General features: G+C 42.1%; 2 protein-coding genes across 2 annotated transcripts in view; both read right to left on the bottom strand.

Annotated features, from left to right (window-relative positions):
- ALS2CR12 (amyotrophic lateral sclerosis 2 (juvenile) chromosome region, candidate 12) overlaps positions 1-8,770 on the bottom strand; it is a 27,426-nt gene extending 18,656 nt beyond the window's left edge. Inside the window, exons 1-5 of the mRNA XM_004674826.1 lie at positions 8,658-8,770; positions 7,804-7,878; positions 4,138-4,183; positions 3,004-3,140; positions 625-718 (exon numbers count right to left, since the gene is read on the bottom strand). Coding sequence (XP_004674883.1) covers positions 625-718; positions 3,004-3,140; positions 4,138-4,183; positions 7,804-7,878; positions 8,658-8,770 — 465 coding nt within the window. The remainder of the gene's footprint in view (positions 1-624; positions 719-3,003; positions 3,141-4,137; positions 4,184-7,803; positions 7,879-8,657) is intronic.
- A 4,425-nt stretch (positions 8,771-13,195) lies between these two features.
- The window catches only part of TRAK2 (trafficking protein, kinesin binding 2), a 49,454-nt gene continuing 35,744 nt past the window's right edge, over positions 13,196-26,905 (bottom strand). Inside the window, exons 10-16 of the mRNA XM_004674391.2 lie at positions 25,884-26,006; positions 23,851-23,930; positions 23,065-23,268; positions 21,772-22,067; positions 20,348-20,608; positions 18,704-18,809; positions 13,196-17,041 (exon numbers count right to left, since the gene is read on the bottom strand). Coding sequence (XP_004674448.1) covers positions 16,363-17,041; positions 18,704-18,809; positions 20,348-20,608; positions 21,772-22,067; positions 23,065-23,268; positions 23,851-23,930; positions 25,884-26,006 — 1,749 coding nt within the window. The 3' untranslated portion in view covers positions 13,196-16,362. The remainder of the gene's footprint in view (positions 17,042-18,703; positions 18,810-20,347; positions 20,609-21,771; positions 22,068-23,064; positions 23,269-23,850; positions 23,931-25,883; positions 26,007-26,905) is intronic.

Here is a 26,905-nt window from a genome sequence, read left to right as displayed (position 1 = left end):
GTGTGTGTGTGTGTGTGTGTACATATGTGTGTATTTTTGAGCATTGCTCTGGCTCCTCACTCCAGCTCAGTTCACCAGGCACATCTGCTCCAGGGAGGGAGGAAGAGACCTGATGAAAGAGCAGGTGAAATCTAGAGGAGGTGTTACCCAACTCCCCAGGACACACAATGTGTGAATTAATATCAGTGCTTCTGCAGTGTGGGGTTTGACCGTGTCAATAGGAACAGGATGTGGAAAGCTTCTGAACAACATTAGATGCTCTAGCCATACTAGTGATGTTAACAAGAATCTCAGCAGCCTTGTGTTTTAACTCCACACAAAGGCCATAATAGGCCCATTCAGTAGGAAGGTGGTTGACACCCACTGAACACTTGGGAGAAACTTGGAGATCCTGGAAATTGAGTTAGGCCTTGAGGAGGAACTTGAACTCTTGCAATGATAGATGAAGTTAGAGTCAGAAAAATACTTCTGGGATGTCACAGTCTTCTCTTCAGAATGGAGATATGGACAACATTGTTACCATGAGTTAAGCCTTTGGCATTGGCCTGGCTCATGGCAGGTGACCTGCAAACATTGGGCTTGCCCCTCCCCATGGAAGTGTTAGTTAACGCCAGAATCACTCACCAATTTTTGGGCGGACTGGTGGTCTCTGTTCATCTGCTCTATTATCAGCATCAACTCTGAGATCTGCTCCTCTAGGTCAGCGATTATGTCAGTCCTGTGGGGTGAGTAATCCTCTGTCATCCACAGAACCTGCCCTGGGGATGGCTGGCCTGGCCTAGTGAGAACCAGGTCATGTGTGTACCTGCTGCCTCATGATGGGCCAGAGGGGCAGCAAGGTGGTCTGAGAGAAGGAATATGGCAGGGGAGTGGCTGAGTCTCAGAGCCACTAGTGGGAAGAGAGCAGGGGTAATTAGTACCTGACTGAATAGAAGGAAAGAAGAATATATTAGAAATCTACTAAGACTTGACCTTGATTCAGCAGTGATAGCTGTAAGGAAGGAGGGAGTGATTCAGAAGGTTAGAAAATGAGAAGGTGGGCCCTCCCTGGTGGCACCAATGAGTTAGGACACAACACTGCAAGCTGGCTGCAGCCACCTCAGTGCGAGTTCGATCCCTGATCTTGGAGGTGACCCAGATGGTGCAGCAGACCTCTCCTGACCCCTCACTGCTCCCCTCAGCAGTGTACTTCCTCAATCTGCCTGTTCTGTTCCCCTCTCTCTCTGGTGAAACCTCTCACAGCTCCTGCACCTCTGGCCTGTACTCCAGTTCTATACGAATAAATTAATAAATCTTTAAAAAAAGAAAATGAGAAGGTGGGTGAAGAGTGTTGTTATTGACAATGAGTCATACACAAGGATGGGCCAAAAGTCAGATAAAGGGGCTTAAGAGAGTGGCCTTCAGGATACATCATGGTTTTCTGAGCTCCTGGGTCGGGGGTGCTGTGATGTCTGTTAGACTTGTCAGGGCTGTTTGGTTGAGCTGAAGTAGGCAGAGTGGCGGGAGTGCTGCATGGGTGCAGCAGAGAGAGGAGGGCTTTGACGCCAATGGGGCGAGAAAACAGAGGGGATATAGGGGAGAGGCCTGGGCACTGGAAAGCAGAAAGGGGGTGGGGAAGCTGAACAGTGGGGGAGCTTCCATCTTTTGAACATGACCATCAATATAAAAATACTCACAGCCTTTTTGGGGGAATAAAACAAGGATGGGGCATCATGTTTAATTAGTGACAAACTTTCTCAGGAGGTCCGGAGGCAGCTGTGGATGCTGGCCTGACAGTGGGTGCAGGCTCATTCTCTTCCTGCAGGGGGCAGTCGAATCACAGGGATTGAATTTTCCTATTGGAAGGTGGGGACTGGCCCACAGGTCTGGTTTCTCTGGGCCCGCCCAGGTCAGATCAGGCGACTCCCCCAAATGGCCTCACTTGTGAGTGCCCTTGTGTGTCCTTCAGCCTCATCCCCAACTAAACACCTCCCAGATGAAACCACTGCCAAGTTTGGTTCTACCCTTTAATTGGAAAGTGAATGTGTGTTTTTAAAGATTTATTTATTTATACATAAGGAACTGGGGTACAGGCCAGAGATGCAGGGGCAGTGAGAGGATTCACCAGAGACACAGTGGGGAGCAGAACAGGCAGACTGACGAAGTACACTGCTGAGGGTAGCAGTGGGCAGGTCAGGAGAGGTCTGCCTGCCATGTGGGTCACCTCCGGGGCCAGGGATCCAGCTGGCACTGAAGTGGCCAGGCTTGGCTTGGCTTAGCTTGTGGTGCAGGGCTTCACCCTGCTAGGCCACCAGGGAGGGCCGATTGTGTGTGTTTTCTATTGTTGGCCTTTTACATTTTGGTCTTGAGGAAGTAGTTTTCACAACAAGCTAACCAAAGCCAGGGAGAAGACATGCACTGGGGCCATCTCAATGGTGCAGATAGGAAATAACAGCTAAGGAAGGAGAGGGATGCAGGAAACAAAAGCAGTCTAACAAAAAGGATGTGGGTTCTTGCTTCACTTTGCCCTGGTGGGTGGAGCGTGGTGAGTCTTGAATGGCAGAGGATAACAGTGTGCTCTGCTGGGGTGGGGCAGCCGGAACCTTCCACGCTGCATCTCCTAGAAACATGCACGGGATGGTGTCTTTGGACATAATGAAAAAGAGATGCCTACTTATGTTTTCCAGAGATGGAATTTACTCGTAGTTCTCCCCTGCCTAACTCAGGCTATTTTATCAATAGTCCGTGTGTTTGTTACCTGCAAGCACAATTGCTCTCCTTAAGTACAAATATACTACTATCCTGTCATCTTCCAGATCAGATCATCCTGACTCCAATGGGACAGAGCTAAGAGGTGGGTGTGGTTAGGAGTGAGTGCAGGGCTGGAGAGTGAGGGAACCTTGCAGCCCCTTCAGAGAAGAGACCCTGAAAGTCTGGGAGTGGCAGTTAGGGGCCTGTCTTTGGGGCCAGACCAAACCCATGGGGGTGGCTCTGAGGAGCAGAATATCGGTCCAAAGACTTTACCTGGACATCTTCATTTTGTTCATGACGTCTAATTCCAACCGCTTTTTCCTAGCAAACATCTTCTCCCCCAAGGTGACCGACAAAATCCGTTCCTTGTTCTGAAGGAGGCTGAAGCAGGAGGGCACGCGGATCTCCTCCTGGGCCTTGAGGTGGAAGGTAAGACAGCCTTTCAGATGGTGTGCTGAACACTTGCAGCTCCTCCTTACAGCTCCACAGCAGAGGGTGAGAGGGGTGTAAGCCCTAAACACTCCTGGATCCTCCCCGTTGCCACTTTCCTCGTGTCTCCAGATTTTTCTCCTGAGACCCAATCAGCTGGCTTCTGTGTGTCTCCTCTCTAGTCAACACGTACGAAACCTAATTACCGATAGCCCTTCCTCACTACCCTAGCCCTGTTGGGTCTCAGTCTCCATCACAGCCAGAGGCCATGAGGCTGCCAGGCATGATACAGATTGCTCAGAAATAAGTTTCTTGGTTTTGAATAACAGCCACTATTATTCAGTAATTCCTCACCCCGATTTCCTCACCAGAAAATAAGGATATAACTTTTCCTTGAGGGCCTTAGGAGAAAAAACCCAAATAGCATGTAAGTACATGCTTAGCACAGTTGCAAGAATAAAACCTTTTTAGTCAGTTCTTCTTCTGTCCCTGCACCGAAGGTCAAGTCAGATCTGGCAGGGCCAAGAGCCCCAATAAAATCCTACCGGGGGGTGCTTTTTTTGAAATGTCACTCTTACCTGGCCTGGTGACTGTCAGACACCCGGACTAGGCCCTAATTCCTTCTGTACTTGGCCCGGCTCTTCCTCTAGCTCACTCCAGCCCCTGCTGCCCTCACTGGGTTTGGAGTGGACACAGGTTTCCTGTATCTGGGCAGGTGATGTATCTGCACCAGACCTATGCCTCGCCTCTTTGAGATGCTCTGCCTGTCCCATCTAAGACTGGGGAGCGGAAATGTCCATGCTGGGTTCTGGCTGAAGCAAGTTCAAGACTTGGTTCTGCAAGTGACCAGCCACATTTTATCTGCAACAATCTCTGAACCTCCTGTGACCATCGAAGATGCAGGGAGGTTGAGGACGGGTAAAGGCCTATGCCTGCACAAAGTGTTAGTCCTGCCACCCCCTTCCCATTTTTACTCACTTGAGGTAATTTATCACTCTCCTTTTGTCCTGAAGAGATTTTCCCTCTGTAAGAGAAAGGCAGGTGCAGAGAATAACCAGGGAGCAAAGAGATACTGGGGGCTTAGGATTCGCACCTGGAACCCACTTCTCATGTATAAAAAGTAATGTCTCCAGGATGATTTCTCTGTTCTCAAAATATTCTGCTTCAGGATATAGGGAATGTCATGATCTGGAGAGCTTCAGCATATAGATCATGATAAAATGGCAAGTAGTAAGAAACAGGGAATCCTCTCTCACTGCTGTCACAGTGGAACTATGCGGAACACAAGGGCGAGAGCCTGGGAGTGAAGAGCTGCGGGTGTTTCTGAGAACATGGTACAGGCTCCTAATCACACGCCGCACACCCCCACCCCTGGCGTGACTGAGATGGGTGCTGTCTCACAACAGTCTCTCATATTTGCTCCAGAAACTGGTGTTCTGGGACCCTGGAATGACCTGTTAAGTGAGCTCAGGATACACTAAAGACCACTATTCTGTGATCTGCTTTCAGCCCTGCTCATCTTTCATTTCGATTTCAGGCGTAAAAACATGAACCTAATGTCAACTACCCAAGGATCCAAAGCGTATCCCTAAGGGAGCTCAGCCGGAAGGTTGACAGTAGAGGAGAGCGTAACTGCTGGACGCTGACTGGAGAAGTGACACAAGCTATGCAACATCTATCGTCTGACAGATTCCGGGTAGATCGGGAAAAGCTCTGAAAAATCAGACTTTCCACTGCTAACTTATGTTATGACTTCCCTTTTTTGTATAACTGTAATATCAAAATATTCTGAGCAACTTTCAGCTTACAATTGGATTGCCTCAGCCGCACAAGGCCGGCCTGCCTTGACAAGCAAGCACTGCACCAGGGTGAAAAATTCTCCTGAAGTCAAGTGACTTGACTACTGACTGATAAATAAAAGCAAAAGGGCTGTTTTTGCAAAGTCTCTCTCCCTGCTGGATGGATGGAGGAAAACCCAAATCTTATCATTCTATTATCTCACCTAGCCTTCTATTCAGCTTCTAAAGAATTACTCAAACTTCCTATTGTCTGGCCTTTAGATGTGTAAATTCATCCAGGTTGCCTGTTTTTAAACTAGTCAAGTTTTCCACCTGCTACACCTTAAAGGAATCCACAAAAATCTTCTGGCTAGTTTTTCAGGATTCTACTATGTAGTCTTCAGATAAGGAAATTCACCTATGCCTCCTATTCAGAGATTTGATTAACAAGGAATTTCCTCTTCTGTCTCCCAGGATGACTCAGGCAGAAAAACAAAAACCCATTAAGTAAGTAGTAGATAAGGTTTAAGGGACTTCTATCTTAGTTGATCTCCACTATAGTAATATTAGTCATAAACTTTGTGCACCTATGTACCTGTTTTTAACCTTGATTGATTTTAGAATGTTATATCTCAGCTAAAGGGCAAAACGACCCTAAACTGTTCTTAGAAAAAAAGATGATTGTAATCTCTCAGCCCAGTTCATGTGCTGATGTCATCCCACTGCTTGCTCCTAATGTATAAAATAAACCTCTGCTGAAGGCAGGGCAGGAAGACTTGCACCCAACTCCAACTCCCGTGTCTTCCTCGCCCCCCTTTCCTCTTTTTCTCCTTCTCCCCTTTTTAGGAATCTCCGCTTGCCGCGCCTTCCCACCTTAGGGTCCTGCCTGTCTTGCCTCCAGACACCTCAATAAATGGAGCTGGTCTCCGACAGAGGAGCGGCCGGCATGTGACCGCAGGCCCCTGGCTGCCTCATGCACATGCCTGCCTGCCCAGTGTGCTCTGGACATGACTCACACTTGCTCTGGGCTGCTGGGGGGGCCCTAGTCTTGTCATTTAGGTGTCCTTCTGAGAGAGAGCAGGACACACAGAGACACACCCCGATACAAGACACAAAGGAAAGAGAGTGGAGGGTGAACATCAGAGGCTAAGCAGAGTCCTGAGAGGCATCAGCTGGGCTGGCACCTTGACCTTTGACCTCCAGACTCCTGAATTGAGCAAAAATTAGTTTCTATTGCTTACGGCATCCATTCCAAGTCTATGTTGTTGTTGTTACACGGCCCTCGCTGTTAATATTTCAACTCTTTGAGTCTAAGCCAAGGTCCTTACGGTAACCAGCAACTTTATTGTATGAGTTTTCAACTGGTGCTATAACAAATCACGTCAAGCTTAGTGAGTGAAACAACGCCAACTTATTATTTTATAGCTCTGGTGGCCAAAGTCCACAATGAGTCTCTCTTGGGCTAAATGGTGTTATTGACAGAAATGTGTTCCCCTAGGAGGCTCTAGGGGAGAATTGATTTGCATACTTTTGCAGCTTCCAGAAGCTACTCATGTTCCTCGTGGTCTCTGCCTCCATCTGACCTGTGCATCAAGTTGAGGCTTAAGGGCCTTTGTGATGACCCCGGGGCTGCCTGAACAATCCAGGATACCAGCCCATCTCCAAGTCAGCTGGCTGCTGACTTAATTCCATCTGTATCCTCAAGTGGCCTCATGTGAATACAGAAGACAGTCAGGTTTCCAGGTGGCTGTGGTCCTCATCTCTGCTGTCACTGAGTCTATTCCCACCACACTGTCTGTCTCTTTGCTTTCCTGGAAAAGGCCAGCTGTGACCAGCGAGTTCTACTCAGGGCCTCTGAATGTGCTGTTTCCTCTGCTGGGAGTCCCTGCCCAGACATCAGCAAGGCTCCCTGAAGGCCCCTTGACAAGGGGACTTGCCCAAACTGGTTTATATAAATTAGGGGTCCCCAACCCCCCCATCACCATGCCCTCTCGTCTTTGCCCACATCATTTTTTTAGCCAGAGGAAGAGGTGTTAGCCTGCAAATAAAAATAAGCAATATAAAAAAGAGAAAATTGGAAATTAAAAAACCTGATGTAGTAGCCCCAGCTTAGATTGATTCTTCCAGTGACCCCAAATTAGAATGGTCTGGCTGCTGGAATCTTTAAGATCAGAATGGCCTTGGCCTAACCTGGTGGCCAAAGTCTCCTCTGGCCAGGTTTGGGTGTAATACATTGCTTATTGCTTACAGTTGCTTCACTGATACTTCACCCCCAACACCCCACTAGAATGCAAGCTCCAGGAGAGCAAGGACTTAGCTCTCTCCACTGCTGTTTTGCAGTGTCTGGCAAACAACAGGTGCTCAGGAATAATTTCCAAATAATTTGTATTTCGATTAATGTTTTCCAGATGAATGAATAAATGGAATACAAAGATCCATGCAAGGGCTTAAAACTTGTTATACTTCAAGCTTATAGAATATGGATAAAAATTTTATTTAAGGGATAAATGCAGTTACAATGGGTAGACAGCCTCAGATATGGAAAGTAAGGGTTGAGTCAGCACCATCACTACATAGGCGTCTCCCAACACCCTCTGCTCGTGACGCCATCAGGCACTGTGCCCTTGTAGGCCAGGAGACGACGCTCTCAGCTGAGCTTATTTGTAGTGACTTTCCAAGCTGTGGGTACAAAGGGACACAAAATTACCCATAGGAGGCATGGAGGAAATCCTGGTGCATCTTGGCAGTTCTCTGACATCCCTGGAAGGGGTGCTCAAGTCTAGCAAGGCTGTGAAGGCCAAGGAGCAAGATTATTTTATTCACATGCCTCAAGGCATTCCTTTCCCATGGACATAAAAATACTTACTTTGGGGTGGCAACAGGTTTTGTTATTGGTTGGATATAATTTCGTTTTTTGGTAGCCTGAGGAAGAGGCGTTAACCTGAAAATGAAAATAAACAATATAAAAAAGAGAACATTGGAAATTTAGAAATCTGACTTAGTAGCCCCAGCTTAGGTTGATTCTTCCAGTGGCCCCAAATTGGAATGGTCTGACGGCTGGAATCTTTAAGATCAGAGTGGCCTTGGCCTTCCCTGGTGGTGCAATGGGTTAAAGTGCAGCACTGTGAAGCTCTCGGAAGGCACTGCAGCATGCGTTTGATCCCCGGCCAGGGAGCTGACCACATGGCGTGGCAGACCTCTCCTGATCCACCGGCTGATCCCCTCAGCAGTGTATTTCAGTCTGTTCTGCTCTCCACACTGTCTCTGGTGAACCCTCTCACACCCACCGTACTTCTGGCCTGTACCCCAGTTCTTGTATACATAAATAAATACATCTTTAAAAAAAATCAGTGTTTTTGGGGAGCCTTAAGTCAAAGATGTTGGCATGGTTCACGCCCGGAGGGGCCCTGAGTTAGAAGCAGTTTGCCCCCCATCCAACAGTTCTTCGTTCCCTGTTGAAGGGAAGTTGCCGTTCGGTGGGAAGTTGCCCTTTCTGCTCTGCAGTAAATCAGAGATGTTCTCATCTAGAATGATACTAAGCTTAGGCAGACCATCAAGAGCAACAGGCAGCCAAGAGGCTGACAGGAAAGCTGTTAAGTTTGCTTCCTGGCTCTCTTGGGATTTTGCTACCAAGTAGATAGTTTTGGAAATCTCATGTGACAAAGAAGTCTGTAGAGGGAGCCCAAGCTCCGAGGCCTCCCCAACCCCCACCAGCCTTACCTGGGCTTCCCTGTGGGGCTCTTATTCGGTGGTTGAGGGGTCTTGACTCGTTTCCGTGGCTCCAAGTTCCATGGGTCCCAGCAGGTACAGTACATGAGAGAGTTGGGGTACATGGTGGGAGGCCAGGGGCAAGCAGGCTGCTATGTCATAGATCCTCACTGAAATGGGAGACAACAGCAGAGTCAAAGCAACAAGAGAGATGATGCGAAGGATCCAGGAAGATTCAAAGTGCAGATGGTGGATTCTGGAAGCCGTTACCTGGTGTAGAATCTCGATTACAGAGCTCCCCTGCACCCCTGCCTTCCAGTAAATTGACTTGAAAACAACTGAAGCCTTGCTATCACTGCATGGCTACTGTGAGCCAGGTCCCCAACGAGTGATCACATATTGTCCCGATTTTACAGATGAGGATACTGAACCTCAGAGGGGTCACAGAGGCAGCAAGTTGCGGACTTGGGAACAAACATAAGTGTCCCTGGCTCCTAAGGTGTTGCTCCCTCATCAGGCCGTCGCTAGCTCTCAAGGAAGTGAAGAAACATTCTTACAGTAGGTCATGCATAGAAATTTCTGGAAAATGATCTTTGTTACTCAAATAACAGTAAGTGAATCTTCAAGCTTTTCATTCTTGGTCACCTGCCTGAATTTGAGTCAAAAGCTCTTCCTTCTTGGTTCCGTAAAGGGTCATCTACCAAATCCTCCAGGAAAGCCTCTCAGATAGACACGGAGGCTTGGACACTCTTACCACCACTGTTCACAGCTAAAATGAGAGTCCAAGGTTGCGAAGTAATCGAAAAAATACTTAGGGGTCTCTGTCTTCGGTTCCTGACCTAGGTCCTCCTGAACCCACTGATATTCTCAGTTGCTAAGAACACTAGGAGCATCTCTTGTTGTAATGTGGGTGCTTCTGGGTGGGCGCCTAGATGGGACTCGACATGACCAGCCATGATTAGAAGCCTGGAATTCTCAGCCCCACCCCTGTTCTCCAGAGAGGGAAGGGAGTCCGCCAGCGGAGTCACGGACCGCGATGCCGATGTCGTGTGAGGAGCCTCTGGAAAGTCCCGCGATATGGAGTCTGGAGCGCTGGGTTAGCGAGCATGGTCGCAGGAGGGTGACTCACCTCAGCTCCATTGGGGCAGAAACGCCTGTGCCAGGGTCCCTCCGAGACCTCTCTGTCACTTCATTTTGTTTTTCATCTTTTTTATCATTGCCTTTAGCGGGCTAGTAAAAGAGGTTGCCCTGAGTTCTGTGAATAGCTCTAGCAAATCCAGTAGAGGAGACTGTAGCAACCTCTATTTTGCAGCTGATCAACCAGAAGGGCAGGTGACCTCTGAGCTTTGTGATTGGTATGGGAAGTGCAGGTGCAGTCTGTGAGACTAAGGGGTGGGGTGATACTCAAAATATTTAACTAGTTAGGCAACTAGTTAGATGATGCTAATGAACAATCAGAATAGACATGGCAGCTGGGCTGCAGGGCCCAGAGGGGTCTAGGAGGACCTCTGTTTGACCCCAGGTCAGGTGTTAACCCCTTCTCACTTGCTGAGAAGTGTGAGGATGCCAAGGGAGGGGTGGGGCCAGCCAGCCAAGGTGGCGGAGAAGACAGGTAAGGGGCCTTGGCCCTTCCAGCCAGTAGGGCAGTTTCCGTATCTCAGTAACTGCCTACCCATGTCAGCCCTTGACTTCCAGAACTCTCCCAAGAGGAAATGTATGTGTATATAAATGTATACACACTTAAAAGTTTTTTACAAGAGCATATTTTACTCTCCATGTTTGCTCACTTTACACAACAGGATAGCTAATAAGTGTTTCCACATCAGCACAGATGAGTTTGCTGCTTTCACAGTGGCTTGATGTTGTGTGGCGTGGCTCTAAGGATATAGGGTGTGTGTGCGTGCATGCACATCCTTCAAAGTTCCCTTTTCTCTATTCTTTTCCTTTACTGCATCTCTCTGATTTTACCGCAGGCCAAGCGGGCTGAAAGTGCCTACTGGGGTCACAATGGGCACAGGTAAGCCAGCTGAGCCTCCAGGTAGTATTAATGACCAGAAGTTAAAGTTACATGAAACATGTTTTCCAAAGTGCTTACCTTGGACTGTCACAAGATCTGCTATTTCTGTGTGGCTCCTTTCCAAGTCAAAAAATGTCTTAAAGGAATCACAGTGTTGCAGAGAAATGGGTTCCCATCAACACACAGTCAGAACTCATTTTAGGCCAAGTCCAGATGTTACAGAATGTGAGCCTTTAGTGGTCATTCCAAGTGTTTAAAACGCCAAAGCCAAAAATCCACAGTCTGTGTAACAGAGACTTCTAGTGCATCCAAAGGCTTTTTACAAAGATTGAGCTGGCATGAGCGCAAATTTCCCCTCTACAGACAGTTCCGTTTTAATATTGCAATGAAAGTCAAGTTAAGAGAAAGTCACCTCTCCATTTAGGGTCCCTTGATTTGGCCCTTGAGTTGTGTGAGGTTTGTTTGTTGGAGGTGGCCTAGGTGAAGGTTTGTTTCTATTGCTATGGAAACAGAATGGAAGCACCTCATTGGCTCAGGCAGTCATTAAATGAGGGAAGGCTGGAGAAGCAACCAGTTAAGAAAGTCTCCAACACAGCAGACAAGTCTCCAAAGAAATAGAACTACACAGTCACCCTAGGCTGAATGATCCATGGCAGTAGTTGTCAGACAGGATCTTTGTTGGATTTCAAATTCCTCCATCACGTGTTCACAGAAACCTAAAACTTGAAGGAATAATAAAGCCTTGGAATCTGTGAAAATGCAACTTTCCCAGGACACAGTGCTTTTTCAGGCATCAAAGAGCTTCATTTTTTTTTTTCCTAAATAAAACTAATTTTTTCATTATAGGGAAAATTAATTGCATACTATAGGCCAGTGGCCTTCATTTTAATTTTACTGCAACTCACTATAGGGAATTTATTTAACACTTTTTATAACAAAAAGTTGCATGAAATAATACCTTTAAATAATCTCATTTTTTTTTCTTTTTGAAATGAATGCTGATTATAGATTTACTAGACTGAATTCATGATCTACTGACTCAAAGCCCGTGGTTTACAAATTGTTATAAATACATCTGCTTATTCAACTCCCCATTTTTATCTAGTGCAAAAAGCAGAGACTGGTGAAACAGACAAAGCTGCTCACTAAGAGCACAATGAAGCTCTCACTGCCTTACCACATGCAGTGGGGGTGTAGGGCAGGCATTTCTTTTCTAGTGTGTCAGGCCAGTTTTAGTCAGAGAAGCTATCTGACTAGATCTGTACATTGGAAAGATTCTAACTGCCATGTAGAGAAACAATTTGGTGGGTCAGGACAAGAGGCAGGAAAACCAGACAGAGACCTGGGGCAGTGGTTAGGTGAGACTTGATGGCCTTCACTAAGGGAGCATCAGTGGAGATAACTTGGAGACAGGTTGGTTGTTAGGGTGAGGGAAAAGGAGGCAGCGATAAATCTCTGGGCCCTTGTTCAGTTGAATAGATGGTGGTGCCGATTACTGAGGCACAATAATCTGGGGAATAAACTTTGAGTGCTGAGCTGATCAGGGCTCCAGGCTTTGACTGGTGGAGACCAACTGAGACCAGGGAGACATCCACGCTGTGATGTCTATTGCAGAGTTTGTTACATGTTTTCAAAAACCGAATTTATATATTTGGGTTTTATTTGTTTTGGAATTTTTCTCTAGCATCTCATATGACCCTTGGTGTGATTTTGTCCTACTTTTTACACTAGTGTGTCTGCAATAAAAGATTTTATGCTATTGTTGGCAACATTGGCCTTTTCACAAAACCTGCATAGCAACATCCATTCATCTGAAAATTCTGTGATATTTTGACCCCTATTTCATAAAAACTAATGAAAAATAGAAAAATAATGATAGTAAAATAAAAATATAAAAAAGATGGAACAGAATCTAAAGATCTCAAACTTCTAAACTCTCAGGAGGCTTTGGGATTTCAACACACCTTTTGATGATTATTTGTGAAAGAGAATACCATTAAAGGTGCTGGGAATGTCACTAAATTCCGATCACAGAAGCGGGGTTTTCATTTATTCCTCACAGAATGCTCATATTTCTAAATGTATATTGAAAGAGTTTTTAAAACTACAGCAATTAAGTTGTGATGGAGGTAAGGGAACACCAAAGAACACTATTAGGATCCCAAAGTTTCAAACTTAAGTTTCTGGGAAACAGTTTCTACATAGCTAGGGGTAACAAGGGTAAGTTGTGGACTACAGGAAAAACATTGCTTCATGCTTCCCGAATATTTTCCAATAAAACATCTGCCTATCAATGACTTTTTGTTGTTGCTGTTGCTTGCTAAGGGGATGATGGCATCCACTCTATTAAAAAAAAAAAACAACTAAGATAATACATTAAGACCTGCTCACTAAAGATAGTGTTGGTTTGTTTAGCGTTGGTTTGGAAAATACAAGTTGTTTTTCTGTACAAAACCCCCCAATATAATGGAAAGATGTAATGAAAGATTATCTGTGCAAAGAACTGGGACAAAAACACAGGGAGACATGAAAATGTAACAAGATACTCATGTTTATTATCTGATTTACACTTGACTCAGCAGAGATAGGTGCACAAAGAGCTGTTTACAAGGTCCAGTCCCCAATATGGAACACCAATACTTCCCACACGAGCTGGCTGTGTGCACCTGCAGGAGCAGATACCGGGGCTTGCTGGGAGAGAGGCTTCATGCATCTGACATCACAGGAGTGGATGAACTAAGCTCTAGCTCCCGGTGTCAAGTCAACGTTAGGAACTTCTAAGTACTGACTGTGTACTTACATGTCAGAAAAATAACAAGCTTTGAATACTTTATAAAATACACCTTTTACAGAGAATAGGCAGCTCACAAGAGCTGCCTCTTAATTTCTTTTCTTAGCCAAAGTCTATTGTTGTCAAATCAAAGAAATATAGTAAAAAACTCTTTTTTTTAATGACTTTAACAGTGGTCATTAACTTCCCCCCAGAAGATTCACATCTAAGGTTATTTACATAAGATTTGGGTGACATAATTGAGAGCTTCTAATTTTGAGCTCAGGAAAGGTTTTGCTCTTACTAGGGAATAAGATACTCAGAAATACCTGAGGTATAATCACTGAGAACCTTTTTGAAAGAAAAAAAAAAGAAATTGGAGTTTTCTGTACACACAACTGATATTATAGAGAACAAGAAAACATGAACAGTATTAAAGCTTAACAGACAGATTGAGGAGGAACTTGCTAGGCTCATTACCATAATTTGCACATAAATTTTTTTATAATAGAGTCTCAGGCTGTACCCAAAATGATGTTAGGTGGAAAAATTTGAAACATAAAATCCCAATTTCAAACCAGGATTTGCCAGAGACAGCATATGCTCTAGCATACGAGTGTTGTGCTTCTGGTGTAACGTCAACAATCACATTTTCAACAACTTGTCTGGGTCTCTTTTTTAACTAGTCATGTTTATTTGGCTGTGAATAAACCTTTGTCTTGCCTCCAAAGTGATCTAATTTTTAGCATTGTTTATTAAAAAAGTGCATTAATTATACAGAACACTCAAAAACTCTAGCTCATTATTAAACTATTTATGTAATACACATAAATCTGATTAGGTAGCACTTTGTACTACTCTCTGGCCCTACGTTTTCCTACTTCTGGTATTTCCTGGAAAGTGGCAGTAGGGAGAGATTACTTTCTTAAGAGAAAAATAAAAAACTTTAAGAATTGGCTGAAATAAGCACCTCAGAGGTATTTTTTTTGAAATAGAAACTTGGATATTATTTTTTTCAAAGTTAATTGGGATAGTTTGGAAATTTACCGTCAGGGACTCCGATAATGCCTACCACACTCAGGACGCTTGCACTCACCACACCCCTGCTGGATCTTTCCTGAGAGCATACATGGAAGGCCCGCATACATGGAGGCCCGCATACATGGAGGCCCGCATACATGGAGGCCTGCTAACGCAAGCATGACTGACTGAAGGGGAGTACAGGCACACCTGCACTTCTTGCTTTTAAGAAATTTAGAAAAGTTTTATTAAGATTCTAAAAAGCATGACAAACTCACGCTCTCAGCAATGCACTCATATTGGCTTTTCTACTCCTTAGAGCACACGGCTTTCCTTAGAAGAGGCGCCCCAAGGAGAGAGGACGGGCTCCCCTCTAGCTTGGTAGAAGGTGCCCGGGTGGGCCCGAGGAGCAAGCCGCTCATGAAGAGCTCTTCGGAAAGCTCCCTTTCAGTTAAGTCAGAACAAAGGGGCAAAATGTTTGCAAAGTGAGCACCAAAAGGATCAAATAATATATATCCTATTTTCAAAAATTCAGTAAGTAGGTCCCTCTCCTGTCTTCAGATACTGGCATCTGAAACCGGCCTACCTAGTAAAGCCATGTCACCTGACGGGGAGCAGCCCTTCAACGCGCTCAGAAAACAGAGTTGTTCCTTCCCAACTCACAGCCTTGCGTCACACAGTTGAACTCTGAAACTCAATCTCCAACTTTCATTTTGTTTAAAAAGGAGTCCCAGAGAAAAGGAAAACAGGCTTAACTCTTCCATTAAAAAGGTTATTCTCTAACTACATATATCAAGAAAAAGGCAGATGTGTTTTATTTTACATTAAAAAACACCCACAATCTCAAAGCAAGCACCTGGGTTTTATTTTAGCTTATAATAATTTAATGTGCCTGAGAAATTTTGTGCAAATACATGTATCTTTCATTAAAAATATGCATAGCACACACAGGGAAAAGCTTAGTTGTGACCAGCTATATCCTTACGGTAAGTTCACAAACATAAATACACACCATCCGCTAAATCCTACTGATTGCACTTGCTGATTGACTGGTTTTGTCTTCCAGTCTCCGAGGAAATCTGAATGTCAAAACTTTCATCCTTCTTGGCCACTGCACTTAACCCAGATAAAATATTCTGAAAACAAGTTTCTTGGTTCCAATTACTCTATTTCCTTTTTAAAAGTAAATTCCTGTAATCCTCCATCCAAGCTATCTTTTTTTTTTTTTTGGATGTTGTATAAAAATACAAATTTTAAACATGGATGTTTATTAGTCACAAATACAAAAGGAATATGGATAGTGTTTGGGTTCCCAGTGGTATAAACGCCTGAAAATGGCGAAAAAGGAGTTTTTCCTCGTTAGTCTTAGAAAAAGGTAACACTCCTTGTTTGCTAACGCTGTAAGCATACCATTGATGGACACATAATTTAATCAGACAGTGACAGGACCAACATAAATGTCACCCTGCTGTGGCCTCAGTAACTCGGGGACACTCCAGCACAGCTTCCTACAGGCAACAGTGAAAGCAGCCCCGTTCTCCTCCCAGCCCCCCGGCTTCCTCTTGCCCGCTCACCAGGCGCCAGTGTGCAGCAAGCCCAGCCTTCCTGGTATGATTCAACATTATTGAATTTATCTTCTGGTCACTTTATTTTCAAGACAAGAAAAGCCAACTGAAGGCGTACATTCAACTTTTCCTCCTTTTCTGCCTCTCACCACTCACGGTCCATTACTCTCAAATTACCAACGCCAACCCAATTCTGCGTCCATTCTTCCACTTTCCCCTCCCACATTCACGGCCCTTCTGCAACATCCCTGTTCCCTCTGTCAGACCAGGCTGCCCATTGTGTGCAACTCCATCCTTCGTGTGCTAACTGGTACAAGGGGTCATTAACTGAACCAGAGCTGAACCTCAGTCCTCCTTCAGGATATCCATTTTGGGTGAGGAGGTACAAACTGGGGTGCTAAAGCTACCCATCATTACTGGAAGGCTCTGATTCCTCCTCAGTCCACTCAATAAACTGCTACCTGAATTTAAATAAACAGCAGAGTCTGGTCTTCGAAGACCAATTTCTGCCTTTTGGCCGCTTCCATTTTCCTGGGCAACAGGAGTCTTGATCACTCTGGCTATACCCAATCTCTTCAGTCTGTCCACCAAGTTCATCTTTAACTGGCCAACGTCAGGAGGGGTTCGGGAAGGTCTTAAACCATACATCTCCTGGAGGAATGTTTCAGCTGGTCGGGAGGCCAAAAAATTTTCAGATGTATGTACTCGAGGCTCAAAGGGCAAAGGAGAAGGACAAGGTGAGTGAGATGGTGAATTTGGTGGTGTGGAAGGGATCGCTAAGGCTCTAGGGAAAGGCTGTAGGAGGGAAGTCTCTGAAACCGGGCTGTGGTACACTTTAGCAGAGATGCCTCGCTCTTGCAGAAGTTTGGCCAAGCTCATAGTGCTGCTGAAGGTTATGGTGGAATCTCGTCGGTTGGTGATGGATTCGCCGATGCTGAGTCTATAGGACATGGCAGGAGAATTCACCGCTGTGTTTGATGAACTACTACCACTACTTCCACAGGATAAGGAAGGAAACCCAGAGCTTTAAAAAAAAAGAAAAAAGGGTGGGTGGGTGGGTGGGAAGAAGGATAGGTTTAAGAATAAAAAACTATCTCCAAGTCAGCATTTGAGGTAATTACGGTAGTTATCTGTTATTGTTAGTAAATGTAGGACAAGCAATCTATCATCAACTGAACTCTGTGGAATAGATCTAAGGACTGAAAACTTTAATGTTACACTAATAACTGGTTTATTATTTGTGATTTGTAACTTATTCATTAACTTACTGAAGAATTTCAGTAGGATGTGTAAAGATTTATTGAAATTATTCTAAATTTTAACTCTAAAGTGTTTATCTGTGGGAATACAACAAAATTTTACATTAGAAATCAAAGAAGTTTAAAGATTAAAGGTACCCTTTAACATATCTATTTTATTATTAACATTATCCGATATTTAATTATTTCTTAAAGTGACAACAATCCATAAGTAAACAATTCTTCAATTTTTTAGAAAACAAAATCTTTCATAATTAAGCCTAAGATGCTCCTATAAGGAAATGGAGATAGACTGGAAAGGGTCTTTTAGCCAATTTTTTCCCCACTGAGCAAATATTACCAGTATTTAATAGGTAAACTTTCACTTTAACACAAAATACTCAGTCTTTCAAGATACGAAATTTATGAATACAAGGAGAGTTTTTAAGATTAATAAACTTTCTAAAGCACTTATATAAAAGAAGCAAAATTTTAACAAGCTTAAGTCCCTGCTTAAACCAGTATATATAATGCTCCCAGCCTCCCACCTCCTGCCCCTACTTTATGGCAGGGCATTCCCTAATTGTATACATTGCATATGATGATGTCAACCTGTATTGGGTCTCTTTAGAAACTAATTTTATAATACGAACACTAGAACTAACTGCAGATACACCTGCAGTTCCTCATCAAGTTCTTTATTGGGTATTTACTTCCCCAAGACAAGTGATTTGCTCCTATCTACAGATACTATGAGTCATTGCCCTACTGATGGGAAATTTAAACTCAAATACACAGTAAGTGTATAAGACTTGATGGTATACTTTGTATGCTAACTTTATTAGTTTATTCAGTTTTATATCCTTACTCTTCTTTGCTTCATTTTTCTTATTACTACTAGTTATTATCCCTGTAATGGTCCATGTATTTTTGAAAATGACCCTACATCCTTTTGTAATAAGTAGAAATAGCAGAAATGTGGCTTAAAACAACCCCTCAGTTGATTATGCTCAGTGAAATAAGCCAGTAAGAAAAAGAAAAATATTGGATGGTTTCACTTAGAGGAGGAATTTAGGGGAACCAAATAAGGGATAAGGAAAAAAAATTATAATAAATCAAAAAACATTCTGCAGGGGAGGGAGGGGTCAAATGGGAGGGAAGAGCATAGGGACTGTGGTGATGGTGCAAGGGTGACTTGGAGGTGGGAGTTCTGTGTGGACAACTGAGAGGAGAACGCAAGCACGGTTCTCGGGGTGGGCTAACCATACCCACTAGTTACAGAGCGGGAGCTGGCATGCTAAAAAGACCAACCACTTGATTTACAGTAGGGGACTCAAGAGTCAGCTGACCTAGACATGAGTTCACCAACATGGGTAATCAATCAATCAGCAATCAAACAATCAATTATGCTTATGCAATGAAGCCTCAAATTGCCCAGTCTCTCTTACCTGGGGGTAACCTGAGTGATATCTGAAGGATGTAATATCCTACAGGTGGTAAAGGTGAATGTTGAGTTTGTGCATGACAGACACTTTCCTGGGTTTGAGGCTGCAACTGAAGTAGAGATTTAGGGAATCAAACACAAAACTGAAAGATTAGGTTAATACTGTATTAACCTAAAAAAATGTACTATTTATTAGTAGAGAAATTATCAAGTATCTTTTACACAAACCTAGAAATTAAATATATATGTAACATCATTTTTATTTGAAAGAATTGACAGGCCAATGGTTATTCGGTGGTGACTGCTTGGCAGAAAATTTTCTTGAAGATGAATCCTGAATGTGTCTCTTAAAGATAAACAGCTGACAGTATTTGTTGCCAGTGACACAAATTTGTATTTTGAAGTAAAAATCAGAATTCTGGAAAACTTGTATCCTCTACTGAGAACCTCAAAGTTTCCTAATACTTAATGATTCTCCTGACACAGCAGGTGGTGATACTGATGTGATTTTAATGTTACATAGTAAAATGTGTCACTTTGGAAGATTTTTATAACTCAGTAAGCCAATATTACCCAAACAACCAATGCATGATTGACAAAAATCATAAATAGATAATAGATGAATTCACATTATAAGATCTTAACAAACTATGAAAAGTTCATTTATAATTTTTCAGATTCCACATTTCTACAAGCCTTCAAGAAACTACCAGTTATCAAATTTTGGTACAATATCAAAGAACAGCCACAAATATCTGTAGAGGCTATTAAAAGACTTTCTCTTCTCCTAACTATGTTTCTATGTGAGGCTGCATTTTCTTTTTACTCCTAATCAAAACATCATAACATAAAGACTAAATGTAGAAGTTGAAACAAGAACCCCGCTATCTTCTCTAAGTGGTAAATTAGACACCTAAAAACATATTATTCCTTAACATGCAATTATTTTTAAATGAGTTAATATTTTTAAAAATTTCTGTTGTGGGTCTTCCTGGTGGTGCAAGGGGATAAGTCTCAGCACTATCACATTATCACCAGCCACTGCAGCATGAGTTTACTGGGTCAGGAGCTGACCCACATGGCACAGACATCTCCTGTCTCACCTGCTACTCCCCTCAGCTGTGTATTTCAGAAGATCGGCCTGTTATGCTCCCCATTTTGTCTCTGGTGAATCCTCTCACCACCTGCATCATTGGCCTACCCTCCACTATTTATATGCATAAGTAAATAAAAATAAACCTTTAAAATAAAAACCATTGTGATTTCTAATACTGTAACTATCTTGGAGTCAATATAGACAGCACTCTGGAATTCTCAATGATTTTTTTTTATAAGTTTATTTTTACATCATTTTGTACATTTTTTTTCCCACCTCAATTATTCTCAATGATTTTTAAGAATGTAAAGAGATCCTGAGGCAAAAAGGTTTGCACATCACTGAGTCTATCTCTCTGCAGTCTATTTATACAGGCTGACTAAGATAAAATGGAGAGAACTAGAAGGACCACTAATGCCACAGATTTTCGTTACATGATATTCGAGACTGAGTACACTCCAGTGAGATCTAAGGTAGTCAGCTGAAGACATTAAGGCAGAATGTCAAATACCACTGATGACCAACCTATAATCAACCAAGCACTTTTCTTACCTGTTACTGGCCCGCCTGCTGAAGTAATGGGTGGTAGGAAGATTCCTGTCACTGGCGTAGGTGTTTTCTGTTCCACTTGAAGAGGCTTTTGAACCTGAAAAGTGATACCTTCCTCATCATCCTCTTCTAAGTCTGAGAGGTGATAAATGGCATCCTTGGGCAACTGGGTGAAGCCTTTTGTGATGACACCGGGTCGTGGATCAAGAATGGTTCCTAAATGTGGTTGAGCAAGCTGCTGCCACTGGTGCAGAGTCTGTGACCCTGAGGAAAAAAAAGGGGGTGAGGAAGTGAGGCGCAGAAGTCAAATTGTATATTTAAGCAGGTTACGACATTAATAAAACTACTTATTTGGTCTTAATAATTTGGAAAAATTTGCAAGTTAAAGTTCTCTGTGAAAGACTGACAAGATGCTGAAAGTATGAATAATCATCTTTCTTTCAACATTTCAAAAGTTAACTTTAAAAAAGATACCTAAAGTGGGGGGGTGAAAAACCAAAACAACAAGTCGGATGCTGAGGTTGGTAAGGAAGACATGTACTTCACAGGTGAGGCTATATTTTGTCAGGTGACAAACTCAACACTCTTCCTTGGTTGGAACTATGAAATCAAAATTTTACCAGGACCCGAGTTGGAATTTCCAGTGAGGTTTTGGTGCTCATGACTTCCTTTCCCCAGGATCACAGGGATGAGTGGGCAGGAAAGGAGGGTCTACGCCATGGTTTCTGTCCACAAGCCCTGATGAATGGTCACCCCGAGCACCTTTACCAGATGCAATGTCACTTGCGTTGCTACAGTCACTTTCATTCTAAAAATGGCGACTGTGACAAATATCTGCACTGATCATCAATGAACAAAATTATAGAAGCTTTGATTTGAGGGGTCCTTATAGAGTACCTTATAGAATACTCAAAGTTTTGCCAAATGCACACTCTTTATTAATAGCGGAGAATCATTTGAAGATTGTCAGTATTCCATGAAAGAAAGAAATTTAATTTCTAGTCTATCTTAGAAGAGGATACAAACAGCTGAAATTAATGAACTAAAATACTAAAAATGCACACATACCTCCAAGTAAGTGACACCCCCAAGCAAAGAACTCTTTTGAAAAGGAAGGTGGAGATAAAGTATTGCTTTTAGATAATTCTTTATCTCTCATATCTTACTAGAAGAACTGCTCCCAACCATCCATCATCCACCCATCATCCATCCATCCATAAATCAGTAAAAGAAACTGCTGACTTGGAGATGCAAATCCCTTCAATCATTTTTCATAAAGTAATACAAGGCACTGTTACCCAATGAGATTTAGGAATAATAAAGATACCACTGCTGCACAGTGGCATTATAAAACAAATCTCAATTCCAGGAGAAGGAAAGACCAATATATACGGTGGTTAAAAAAATGGCCCATACTGATTTATTACCTTCCAGGGGCTTGACAATTTGCAATTTTTCAGGCATAAAACCTCGAAGGCAACTGGCACTGCTGAGGTCTGGGATCTCCGACTGATCAGTGCAGAGAGAGGCAAGGCTCCCTGGAGGGCTGCCAGAGTCACCAACCCCATCTTTCTCTTTAGCCAGAACTTGGATCTTGCGCTCCCATTCCTCAGCAAAGAACTGCTTCTCACTTAAGTAGTTCTGTCGCCGCAGGCGGAGGCGATGCAGAGCGGTAGCCAAGTCACTGTCACAGGGTTCTGGCTGATCCGACGTCTGAGTCTTCCTAAGGGAAAATCATGTTCACTGTGATCAGTGAAGGTCAAAAGCATATGCTAGACCTGACCCTTCTACAATGGGGAATGTTCAAGAGGCTGATCCTAAAGCAGTATTTCTTCTTACTCGTCTGGAATACACAAATAGTGAAATCAAACCAAAACTATTAATGTTATGTTTGTGTGTGTGTGTGTGTGTGTGTATGACTTTTACAGGTTACTTCAGACCGGCAAAATATACTTTACTATTGTGTTTACTAATTTTTCTACCTAATTTAAAAAACTACCTTTCATATCATGTATAAATTTAGGTTGGGTAGTCAAAAAAGTATTACATTTCACTGAATCCATAATGTTAATGATACAAGAGATGCTATTATTTTATGTATTGCTAAAAAAACCCACAACCACTAAAAAATGACAAAACATTAGTTAACAATAAAAAAAAATAAAATGTGAAGAATTGCTTTGAATCAGAATCCTCTGAATATTGCAAAGCATTAAAAATAAAAGAAGCATTTTCATAATTATGCAACATTCAGTTTTTCATTTTCAAAATTAAAAAACTGGAGACAACTCACAATTAATATAAAAGGCACAGCAGCAAAAGGAACTGTAGTTGACCTTGGCTGTTTGCCATATTTTCTTCTAAGGTAATTGCATCCAGGAGGCAGTATCGACATATAAAGTTACCTTGGTGCAGAAAATGCCCACTATAGACCAGATAATTCAATTGGGGAGATGGGTTTCTGTACCAGTAAAGACTTCTCAGGAGCCAAACATGCAAGCTCTATTTTAAATCCACTGAATCGATATATCTATTTTTCAAGGTCTTTTATGAAATGGATTATCTGTCTTATCTCAATTATAATTATGGCACCATTACTAAAAGAAAACTGAAAACAGTTCTAGAACTTTCCGGGGATAGCAGAGAACTCTACAAAAATGCTGGAGTTTGAATATATGAACCTGGTACGTTGAATAATCACTGCCAAGACTGTGTCTTACCCTGGAACATCCTTTGAGCTGCTCCCCGGATTCAAGAGTGCTTTGTCCTCTGCTTGTTGTAACTCAGACTTAAAGGGTTTTGCTGTCATAATGACACTTGAACGGTTGGAGCCTGGGATGGGTAGCAGAGCTGGGAACGGGACAGAGCGGCCCCGTGTATCATTGGCAACCTTGACAGTATCAAATACCCGTTTCTGCTGGGCTCTGTCAGAAAAGAAGTGTTCATTATTACACGAGCTCCCTCTGGAGTGCTTTAGAAAAGAGACATATAGTACAGTTTATTAAAAATAAAGTTACCCTGGCCCTCCCTGGTGGCGCAGCGGGTTAAAGCGCAGCACTAAGAATCAAAAGCCACTTCCCCTTGAGTTCGATTCCTGCCTGTCCCGGAGGTGACCACATGGCGGGGCAGACCTCTCCTGACCCGCCCGCTGCTCCCCTCAGCAGTGTACTTCGTTGATCTGCCTGTTCTGCTCCCCACTCTGTCCCTGGTGAATCCTCTCACTCCCCCTGCACCTCTGGCCTGTACCCCAGTTCTGTATGAATAAATAAATAAATAAATCTTAATAAATAAATAAATAAAGTTACCCTGAATAGCTGCTAAGTTCAGGAGAAATCATTGGTAAGGAAACTTCAGAGTAAGTTCATGCCTTTACAAAAGGGAGTACTAGTAAGGAAATTCACTACTGAATCTCACGATACCTATCACTTTGGATGGCGACTTCTTTTTCTTTCTTTCCCACCCTACCTCCCAATTGTTGAGTAACAACAAATGTGACTGGTACTTACTTTTGTTTAAAGAAAGATGATTCCTCATCCAAACTCAACTCTTTTCTCATGGTCCCCTCAATTTCAGCTGCCAGGGATTCCTGAGAAAAAGAGTTTGAAATTCCTACAGTGATTAAGAAGTCTGTTAGGAGAAATGAATATCCTTAAATTAATTAGCAGATTCTCTAAAATCCAGTATAATAAGGAAAAATACAAGAAAACAGTCACAGGCTAAAATGTAGGTGAGAACAAGAGTGACTGGAAATATTACTTTTAAGTAAGGATGAGGGAATTTTTCATGATTTATTTTACAGGAAAGCAGTGGACAAAACCAATATGATAAATAGAAAATGTTACATATGCGAACACATACAACTAAAAGGTCTGAAAGGCTATAAATCAAGATGTTGGTGATGACTCTGTGGAGGTCAGGATTTAATGGTGTTTAAGAATTTCTTTTTGTACATGGAAGCAGCCCAAATGCCCAAAAGTAGATGACTGGATTAAAAAGATGTGGTACATATACACAATGGAATATTACTCAGCAACCAAAAAAGAAAAACACATGTCTTTTGCAGCAACTTGGATGGAGCTGGAAAAGATCATGCTTAGTGAGATAAGCCAGAAAGAGAAAGAAAAATACCAGATGGTGTCACTCATAGCAGGAGTATAATGGACCAGGTGAGAAAATAACAAAGAATAATGAACAGCCATATACTAGAGACATTTTGTGGGGGTGGAGTGGGGAATGGGATCAAAAACGGGGGGAGGGGAGGGAAGTGCACGGAATTATGGTGATGGCACATGGGTGATTTGGTGATGGGAAACCCGTGGGGATTACAATTGAGATGGAAAAAAAAAATGTACAAAATGATGTAAAAATAATCTGTTAGAAAAGAATTTAAAATAATAATAATAATATAAAAAAATTTCTTTTTGTTTCCCTGTAGATTCTAACTTTTCTGTAATAAATAAATCAGTAAAAGAAAATATACAAGCTACCTTTTCTCTCATCAGGGACAAGGGCTGGGTGACATGTTCAGTGGGGTTGAGGTGGGGATGACTGGCAGTAGAGGTACTGATGTAGACTAGTAATTTTAAAACACACACACATAAACACGTATGTATACACATGGGTGGAAAGACAGATACCATGTGTGGGTGTGGGCATATGTGTGAGCATATGTGTGAATATTTCTTAGCTCTATTTCTTGAGGGGGCCTGGAAGCAAAAATATTCTAATGACAGTGATATTCTAATGATATACTTAGCACTGATCATGTATTCCAAATACTGTTTTTCATTAAAAGTAATCAGAATTCCCTGGAAAAATGGTTGATTCAAAGGCTGGGACAGGGAAAAGGCAGGATGAGATTGAAGGAGATCTCACTGATCATACCTAGGTCAAGCTGAGCATCAAAATAAAAAGTAGTAATAATGGATTAGAATCCATTAACTAAAAATAGGGATCCATGAATCCACACTCAACTAATGCACAAAGGGCAAATGAACTAACTTAATAAATGTGACAGAAAAACCTTAACTTACAAAAAAAAAAATGACAATACATGCAGGGAAATTAGAATTAAAGAATCAGCATTTGATAACTACAATAGTAATAACTGAGAAAGATTAGATGAAACTTTAGATTTGTGTTGATGGGATTACACTTTAGTTGGAGTTAAGTATACCAAGAAACAACTCTTGATCTATTACAAGAGATTTTAATTATTCAGGGAAATATTTGAATAAATGGCATGTGGGAGGCCTAGGATAAGGATGACCCAAATTTAAGTGGCTCTATAGCACACAGGTGTCATCCAATTTCCGTACAGTTTACCTCATGTAATACTACAAAAATGGATGGAATCTGCTAGAGAGGCTATGATAAATGAGAATTAAAGAAGATGCAAATTAAAGCCTAAATCAATATTTGAATTCCAGAAACAAGACAAATCAGATTATGTCTTCTTGAGGTGCTTTATACCATCAGTAATAAAATTTACTCTTCAGCAAGCTTCCTTAAACACATAGTGTCTTTCTCAGTTCCTTACCCCAGACTGGGAGTAGTAAAGATGAACAGCAGGGCCAGATCTACTACGAAGTTCCTTTATTTCTTCTTGGGATTCATGTAACATTCCCAGACACTCCATATTCCTGTCTTGTAACTCATGCAGCTGAAAGAAATGACATATTCTACTACATTCTCAAATAACAGTGGGGTAAAACCCCATTGGAGTAAGTACTGATTTTAGCCATAGGGCTAGCTAACTTTATGAACAGAATTTCAGTATAAAGAATCTGAAACAAACTAAGCAAGGGAATATATTCTAAGAATTAGGGAATGTCCTGGTTGGAATCATATGTAAATAAGATTTTCCTAAAACTCTGCAGTAGCTGAGATAACCATAATTTTCAGTTAACATTTAATACTACATATACTTAAAAAACTTATAGAGGAAGTATCATAGCTATGGTTAAGTTAGGTTTAGCACAATGTTATACACACAACATCCTTGAATAATGCTGTTTTATTGATCACTCAATGTTGTTTCACTATAACTTTGATGAGAAAACAGAAATTCTGACTGAAAAAAATTTTTAAACCACAGATATGGCTTAATTATAGTTATATGTGTGTGTGTATACACATATATTTTAAATATAGTTCTCAAGCCTGTCCATGACATGATCAAGTCTACTAATCATTGCACATGATAAGCCAAGGTGCTCAAATCATACTGAACAACAACTTTCTTCTCACTTATTTCAGAACCTTCTTCATAGTCAGATATACAAGCATGGTAAAAGAGTACGTAATTAACAGAATATACTTTAACTTCAAAAATATTCTAGTCTACTGAAATATTTGGAAACTTTTCTAACATCAAATTTTGTAATCTATTTAAATATTTTAGCAACTACATACTGATTATTCTGCTCATTTTCCCCATTTGTATTTGACCATTTCCCCCCATGAACTCTTTTAATTTAGTTGTTGAATGACTATTTGAAATTTTACCTCTTACACTAAGACTTCAAGTTTTTAGCACAGTACCCCAGACATGAAATCATA

This window comes from Condylura cristata, unplaced genomic scaffold, assembly GCF_000260355.1.
Source record: "Condylura cristata isolate star-nosed mole 26May11 unplaced genomic scaffold, ConCri1.0 scaffold00002, whole genome shotgun sequence".
Classification (NCBI taxonomy): domain Eukaryota; kingdom Metazoa; phylum Chordata; class Mammalia; order Eulipotyphla; family Talpidae; genus Condylura; species Condylura cristata.
This window is presented reverse-complemented; position numbering and strand designations above follow the sequence as displayed.